Consider the following 9,024-nt stretch of genomic DNA (forward strand, 5'->3'; position numbering starts at 1 on the left):
CCACGCAGACACTCATACAGTTATCACCAGGAAATACACTCATTAATAGATTGCATGTTGTATGCAAAAACACATACAACATACAGAACATGTTGAACATTGAATTCTCCATTGCATTAGCAATATGAGAGGGCATTTTGAAGCAGCAAAATATAACGGCTTTGCCACTAACATGACAAAGGGTGCTGCTTGACAACTGGTGCTCCAACTACTGAAATTACAACAGTGCGTGGGTGATTATACTTTATAAACAAAGACGCGTAAAAACGCACTATACCTCTTAATGAATGAGTCTTTGCTGGCATTAAAAAAGCCACATGAATGTTCAGTGAGTAAATTACCATGAGGGTTAATTTACCTCTCACTTGGTGAATGTTCCTCTGAGGTTTTTTCTAAATACCAATATGAAAAAGGGGCTTTTTCAGGAAGTGGATCATCGCATTGTCTCCCAACTCTCTCCATCAGACCTCAGAACAAACATAAAGGTCCTCGTGCATCAGTAGGCACCAACAATAACTGCCTCCGTTTCTTTTGATGGTCTTCTGTCCGTTACCAAAAAGTTGATCATCCCCTCTGACTTTATGAGAAGGTTACAACCTAAGAAAAATATGCCAAACACCACCGTGAGCGACAAAACGCACATGACGGCTATCTGGACCACCCTCATGATGAAGAGGCTCCTCTCATCAGGAGCGGCGGCCACAAAGCCGTTATCAGTCACCACGGAGGAAAAGTTGCAGCAGAAAATCTCCTCTGTCTTGTTGAACAGTCCGCCATCCGTTTGGTTGAATCCGGTGTTATTCATCTCCACTTTTAAACGGAAAGGAACAAAAACAACTTATCAGCACCCAGTGCGAGAGATGTTAGAAGCAGAGATGGAAAAGAGTAAAAAGCCTGGCGCAATTCCAGAGAAATGGTCATCAAGTGAAAAGTGAAGAGGATGAGGCAGTGAGTTGAAGAAGTTCCGTCAGATCACACAAAGCTCTTGTGGAGTTCGACAAGCTGCTTTGGCGTCGCATTACTGGCGATTTCATGTGATCTGTGACCAGTTTCAGAGCGGAATGAATCCACCAACCTGCGGTTAAATAGCCAGACAGTACCTGTCTGCGTTTAAGCGCTCAAACGGCGGAAGAGCACTGCAAGAGCGCCACCATATGACCACTGCATGTATGTCATGAATGTACATGTGCACTACAGCGTGAATGTAGGACATTATGTGCTATATGCGTGTTTAACACCTGAACAATCATGTGTAAAACTATACAATAATATGTGTTTAAATCTCAAGAAGGTTTTGCTGTCACTCTGTCAAAGATGCTGATTCAACTCGCATCATACTGAGAGATTATTCTAATATTCTGGTGGTGGAAATATATTTCATAATGTGAAATACAGATTGCTTCATAGTTGGTTGAACACCTATCTGTCAGACATGGAACATCTGAACATTACATATTACATCTATAGACAAGTGAACCTGTCTATATTTCTATGGCCAATTTCATAATTGGAGAACATTATGTAACATTAGGCCTACACAATAAACAAGTTTAATAACTAATTAAAACAGATGCCTTTACAGTAATCAACAGTGATGGAAGAAGTATTCAGATTCTTTTCTTAAGCAAAAGTACCAACACAGCAATGTAAAAATACTCTATTACAAGTCCTGCATGAAAAATCCTACTTAAGTACAAGTACAGATATATTAGCAGAAAACTGCACTTAAAGCAAGTACAAGTACTTATTCCATCCCTCTGACTGATCATCTGACATCATTAGATTATTACTGAAGCATCAATGTATAAGCAGCATGTTATAGCTGCTGGAGGTGGAGCTAGTTTAAACTACTTTATATAGGGCTACAGTTAGCTAGTTTAGTCCAGTGGTTCCCAAGGGTTGATTAATAGAGGAAAGAAGAAAAAACAAATCAATGTTTGGACTTCTTCTCTAATGTGTGTGTGTGTGTGTGTGTGTGTGTGTGTGTGTGTGTGTGTGTGTGTGTGTGTGTGTGTGTGTGTGTGTGTGTGTGTTTTGTAAGACATAAAAAGCCAAAGAGCTAAGAAATCACATTTTATCTTTAAGAATGTGTTGTATTTTAAAAGCTTGTTATATTATCCATTGTGTCAAATCTTCATCTGAAGCAGGCGGGGAGTTCTGGTCCTCTGAAATGATGCCAACGCGGAAGTAACTTAAAACTGCATTCTATCAAAAGGCCACCAGGGGGAGACCGTTTTGGTGTCAAAAGGACTTCCGTCATTCACCAACTTCTCACTTGATTTCTAACTTCAGTAAACGTTTTCAAAATGTGTTTATGGTCTCAATCGCTGGTTTAAAGCCTTCTTCAATGCAGTATGATGTTCATTTGTGAAATTTTGGCCTCCCTGATTTTATATGTGACGATAAAGCAGGGTATGCATTAGGGTGTGGCTACGTCATGATTGACAGGTTGATTGGTTCACAGGTTCAGGAGGGCGCCTCATGCCCCTCTTGATGCCCATATAAGTAGAATCCGTGTTTTTATTTTTCCCAGCATGCACCGGAAATTTTCAAGATGGCGCTGCCCAGATCCGAAACTATTCGCTTCCGAGCAGCAGTCCACAAACCAATGGGTGACGTCACGGATGTTACGTCCATTTCTTATATACAGTCTATGATCTGAAGTAACTAAAACTGTCAAATAAATGTAGTGGAAAAGAAAGCAAAATATTTCCCGCTTAAATGTAGTGGAGTACATGTATAAAGTAGCATAAGGTGGAAATACTTAAAGTACTACTTATAGTACTTACAGTATTTAAGTAAATGTACTTAGTTACTTTCCACCACTGGTAATCAATCAATTTGTAGGAGCCAATTCAAATCTGAACTCTGTGTCTCTGTCTTGTGCTCTTTAAGTTTTTGCCTTTTGACTACACAAAGAGAGAAAGTCCTTTTCAAACTGGTAATGTTGAAGAGAGTTGTCTTTTATTTTTCTTTAAAGACATTTTAACAAAAAATTAATAAGCCTTTTCAAAGAAAACATTTTGACTTGTTACAGTAGGAAAAGCACAGGTGTTACTAATAATATTTACAATGGTTTTTCTGATCTATTCAAGTTTGCCAGTAACACATTACAGTGTGAGCGAGTCAGCACGAACAAGAGCAAGACCCTGAAACTGAAGCAACTAAATGGAATTCAGCCATCATTCATTTTTTGTAATTTACACCTGTGCTTTTCTTACTGAGACATGTCAAAATATCCTCTGTGAAAAAAGCCTATAAAAGTAACAACTGCTGTATTTCACACTGAATAAGAAAAAAAGGAACCAGGACATGAACTGACATCTAGTGGATGTTTTGAATCAGGAATGGACACCGTTTGTTGTTTATTTATCTGCGCACTGTTTATGCAATTATGAATGAACTCAGATTTATCAGACAGGATGCTAACTCTCTGTCAGGCAGACTGCAGTCTGTGAATATACTTAATTGACAGTAGATCAGAGTTATCATAAAATGCTTAATGTTCATTGCATATTGGGCACACACTCATACTATTTTATCCACTACATTGCCCAGAGGCAAAAACAATACTGAGTCTCTCATCAACAGCAGCAGATGGCAGCATTGTTCAACAAGATCCACTGAAAGCCTTTCTTGAAATAGCACACACACGCACACGCACACACACACACACACACACACACACACACACACACACACACACACACACACACACACACACACACACACACACACACACACACACACACACACACACTAAAGAACTGATGTAAACATGTGTATCTAATTGATGGTGTCAATTGAATTGTTTAAATTACCACTGACTGTGAATTAATTCACACCTCACTCGGGTAATCCACACTGCAAAAACAGATGTGTCACACGTCTGTGTTGATTGCATTTTGACACTTGTAGATTTTAACACAGAATGTCATTAAAAACATAAAAAAAAGCATCTGGATAGATTGACACAGTACTTGTGTTATCATCTGGGGGCAGGGCAGTTTGATATTATAAAAAATAAACAATATTTTATATGGTAGGACATAAAACGCTCTAAATAAAAGGTCTGACGCGTGTGCACATTTTCATGAGTTTTCAGGCATGATACAGAGTAGGGCCTTCGCACTGTGAAATGCTTGGGCCCTGAAAAAAATGGATAAAATGAAAATATATGCATATGGATAATGGATATATCAAATTTAAAAGAATAACACCCAATTTGTGAACTGCTGCATCCCTCTGCTCTTTTCACTCTTGCCTGGCCGGAGAGGGATCAATATGCTGTCAGTCTGAGCCACCTGTAAATTAAGGTTTTCATTTGATGTTCATACTAATAGCTAGATAATCTGCAAAAAATATCCTTTAAAATATGTTAAGTAGATAAACTATGTTTGTAATGATTATGACCTACTCTTGGTTAGTTAGCTAACTGGTTTTGCTAAGCATGGTGACTTTGCATTCATAGTAGCATTAGCAATGGGGTTACGCTGAGTTTTGAGGGGCGAATGGGGTCAGACTAAAGAAAACCACAACATAATTTCACCATCAAGTTAATGATAACTAGTGTATAAACGTTATTATCTGATGGGGAATGGGATCAGACCATAGATTGTGGATCAGACAGAAGAAAATGGCGCTTTAAAATCATCATCAAGTTAATGTTAACGCTATGGACAGTCACTTTCAAAATGCAATACAATACATATTACTAGTTACTTTCATTCGATGATAATAATACGTTAGTTTACAATACCACTGTCGCTGCAGAATAAAGTGTTACTTATTACACTACTTTTGTGTTAATTTCACCAAAAATATCCGTGTAATTATGACTAAGTTAGGTAGAATCAAAGCGGAATCACTGGTGCTTTTATTCTGAAGCTCCAGGCTCGGGGCGGAAGTGTTGATGTTTTTATTTTTTTTATTTACATTTTTAAACTTTTTATTATTCCAGTATTATAACATTACAAACATTTAAGGTACATTCTGTGATACCATAATTGAAGACGTTGAATAAGCCTTTAAGATATAAAGAGAAGCCAATACAAAAAAATAAAATAAAATAAAAAAAATAACAATATGAGGGTCTCATTCTAGAAGTCCATTAAAGAAAATAGTCTCTGGGCCTTTTTGTTTGTCATGTAGTACAAGGATTTCTTGTATAGCTTGAGTTCATTCTTCCAACCGTTGATGTGGGGTTTCATCTTGAGGTATTTACATCTGTGAATAAAATGTTTCCCAAGTGAGATTAGATTGTTCATCAAGAAGTCCAAGTTCTTCTCCTTTAACTGTACTCCAACTTTAATAGACATCTAGTTAGAAGGGTGCACTTTTATTTGTTTGGTTAACAACCAATTTTGAAATGAAGACCAAAATTCCCCAACATGATCACATTCAAAGAAAATATGCTCTACTGTTTCAACTCTCACAAAATCCAGATAAATTGTTGTCCCAATTAAATCTTACATGTAGGAAGTGGTTAGATGGATAGATATAATTTAATATTTTAAATGTCACCTCTTTAGCTTTGTGAGGGATTGGATAAGGTAAATATCTCTTCCTTATTTTTCTTGCCTCAACGTCATTGTAATCAAACAGAACATATTTTCTTTTTAGCTGGTAAGGATAGTACTGTGTGTTAAAAAAATTTCTAATGAATTTATTAGAGAATTGTTTACTACCTAAACTGACTCCTTCCACAGAGTGATCTCATTTCCGAAACATTTGAATGCATTACCAGTTGTGTCATTGTTTTAAAGGGAATTGGAATGGCTTTAATTACATTATTGTACTCTTTTAATGAGCATTGAAGATTATATTTAACGCAAAAGTTCTAATGATTTAAAAAAATTACCATGTTCATCCATTAGATGTGATACAGCCCAAATTCCATTATCCAACCAGAAGTGTTGATGTAGTTACGGTGGATTTGAAGCTTTCCATCAACAGAGGAGATCATAGACATACACAGATGTCATCAACTGGCTTTGTGATATGAAACTATAATGTTAATAATAATATGTAATGTGATGCAAAATAAACTCTTCCCGTCATAAATTTTCATCAAGCACTATCCCATACAAGTGCTAGAGAAGATATTCCAATCTAGGTATTTTGTTTTTGTACTGTATGCATTGTTCATGTGAGTATACTGTAGGGCTTTATTAGGACTGGGCAATATGACATGAAATCCATATAACTGCTCATTGTTACATGTACCAGTAAATCATAAAACATTATGTACAAGAGTAATATTGGTGTCAGAATAATATACCTGAATCTGATATTGATATTGCCCAGATTTAAAGTGAAAAATATATTGCACAGTTAAACTGAAGTAATAGTATACCTGAAATACTGGTATTGCACAGTAGTGTTAAAAAAGTGCTGTTTGTCAATTATTCAGGTCGGGGCGTGTGGTTTACTGGGAGCAGTGCAATATATTTTTTCTAATCTATACTTTACAAGCGGTATTGTAAAAGTGAAATTCACCTATGTGTCTCCCTGCACTTCCATCAAGTATGTTCCAGAGACAAATGAACAGGTCACCAGCACCAGACATCATGGAGGAACACAACAAAAAAACCCAGCTTACATTGTAAGTATATGAGCTCAAAATTTGAAATTCGATCATTTTGAATTTTACTCAATGTTCTTTGCCCTGGCAGATTGCAGCTTTGATATTGAATCTGAAAAAATGGCAAAATTTCAGGCCTGATTGGAGTTAAGTGTTTGTGGATTTTGCTTTTCTCTGTCCCCACCAGTTACCCACCAAGTGATGAAAAGCTCATCGCTGCTTTTGCTTTCCCTTCCTTGAGTGTTCGCATCGAAGGAAAAGGAGATGGATTTGTAAGTAACTTCTAATGATTTCTTAAAAAACAACCAATATGTGTTGTTTTTTACTCTGAAAGAACATATTAATTACTCTTAATATGATTATATTAATTCATATTACTACTATTATTATTACTATTATTAATTATTTTTACTCTCGCTCTCTCTTTGTGTCTTTGCCTCTCTGTCTGCCTCTCTCTCTCTCTGTCTCTGTCTGTCTCTCTGTCTGCCTCTCTCTCTCTGTCTCTGTCTGTCTCTCTGTCTCTCTCAGCCTGTGTCCACATATGATCTGCATTGGCAATCTGAGGAGCACATCACATCAGTATGCATCGTGAGCAATGACAGCGTGACCATTCCTGTAGATGATGGTCTGACATGTGCCATGGATAAGTTATTCAAGAGTGATTGTAATTGGCAACTATTTCAAGATGTGTAGATTTGTAGGTGTCTGATCTAAAACGTTTTATCTTTGAACATGAAATTATGGCTATTTGATTTATTTTATTGTTGTGACATTACTGTTATTTCTTGTTACACTATACCCACAAGTCCTATGATTGTCATGTTTCAGTAAACTGCCTATGTAAGTATAATTGTTGTTAACACATGGTAACTCAGTTACTCATGTATTGTTTTGTCTTGTCAATAATGACAACTGATTAAATGGCTAACATTTTTACATCTGTCTGTTTCTCCCTTTAATGTTTTTTTGTGTTTGTTTTCGAATTTTAAGAATTACAAATGCCTGGTAACGTTTAGCACATTAGGTTGTAATAACACATTAATTAGTAGTTTCTGATCATTTTCAGTTACACATAATCAAAATAACACATTTGAGTGTAAATTTACCTGACACAATTTGTGTGTTAAAATGGCTCACACAGTGATTGTGTTAAATTTAACACAACGTATGTAGTCCCTGAACACACTCGCCACATGTGTTAAAATTCTACACGTGTCATTTTTTTTTATCACATCTCTTTATGGCAGCTATTGTTCCAACGCCATGAATGCATGATGTGAAAACAAACATCACTAACAACGAAAGAGGCTTCAGTATAAACACTGTTAAGCAAAGAAAGAAAATTGGAATGGTAAAAAAGTTTCAATGTGGCTTTTTTAATAAACCTGCAGATCCATCATTACACTGTAGTAAAGAAACATTCTACTATTACTTATTACATAAAGAGAGATTTAAAGTCACATAGGGCTTTTCCTGACAAGGTGGAGGGGTCAGAATATGTTTTTACTGAGTTGTAGTTTACCTAATTTAACCTTTGTGTCGTCCTCCCGGGTCAAATTGACCCCGTCTGTTTTGACTGTTCCTTCTGTCTTCCCTTCCTGCCTTCCGTATGTCCTTCCTCCCTCCCTCCTTCTCTCTTTCTTTCCTTCCTCTCTCTTTCCTCCCTTCCTTCTTTCCTTCCTCCATCCCCTTTTCTTCCCTCCTTCCTTCCTCCTTTCCTCCCTCCCTCCTCATCTCTTTCTTTCCTCCCCCCTCCATTCCCCCTTCCTTCTTTCCTCTGTCCTTCTTTCCTTCCTTCCTCCCTTCCTCTTTTCCTTTCTCCCTCCCTCCCTCCCTCCCTCCTTCCTTCTTTCGTCCCTCTCTCCTACCTTCCTTCTTTCCTCTGTCCTTCCTCCTTTCCTTTCCTTTCCTCCCTTCCTTCCTCCCTCCTTTCCTTCCTTCCCATCTTCCTTCTTCCTCCCTCCTTTCCTTCCTTCTTCATCCCTTCCTTCCTCCTTTCCTTCCTTCTTCTTCCCTTCCTTCCTTGACTCGAGGACAACAGGAGGGCTAAGGATAAGTTTTTAAAAAATGAAAACATTAGTAGGCATTTAAATGTTTAGATTCCTCTCAGCCATGACAACACAAAGACAACAATTGAAAGCCAACTGGACCCAAAGTAGCCTGAACATAGAGACAGTAAATACAAAAGAGTAAAATTACAGAAACCAGCAGTTCTGAGACATGAATAGTTTCCATAAAGTCTTTTTCATTCAAAAATCAAATACAACCACAATATTATTATGTTCAAGGTTGCCTCCTCAGCCACTAAATGGGACCTTTTATGAATATATGTGCTTGTATCAAAAAACAAACACAAAAATATAATTCCAAATGAAGTAAAAAAAACAAAAACCCACCATATTATTTTGCACCTAATTACCCAAACATCGCAGTAACACAGC

The 9,024-nt window shown here is 37.1% G+C and overlaps 1 protein-coding gene across 1 annotated transcript; it reads right to left on the reverse strand.

The window, feature by feature from the left end:
- Nucleotides 1-496: 496 nt before the first annotated feature.
- rprma (reprimo, TP53 dependent G2 arrest mediator candidate a) lies at nucleotides 497-805 on the reverse strand. Its single transcript, XM_062432182.1, has one exon. The coding sequence runs from the start codon at nucleotides 803-805 to the stop codon at nucleotides 497-499; it is 309 nt and encodes a 102-aa protein (XP_062288166.1).
- Between the last annotated feature and the right edge of the window lie 8,219 nt (nucleotides 806-9,024).

Source organism: Scomber scombrus, chromosome 13 (assembly GCF_963691925.1).
Source record: "Scomber scombrus chromosome 13, fScoSco1.1, whole genome shotgun sequence".
In the NCBI taxonomy this organism is placed as follows: Eukaryota; Metazoa; Chordata; class Actinopteri; order Scombriformes; family Scombridae; genus Scomber; species Scomber scombrus.

Bases quoted from the DNA above. Each gene is read 5' to 3' on its own strand.
- rprma (XM_062432182.1), bottom strand. From the start codon at position 805: ATGAATAACACCGGATTCAACCAAACGGATGGCGGACTGTTCAACAAG.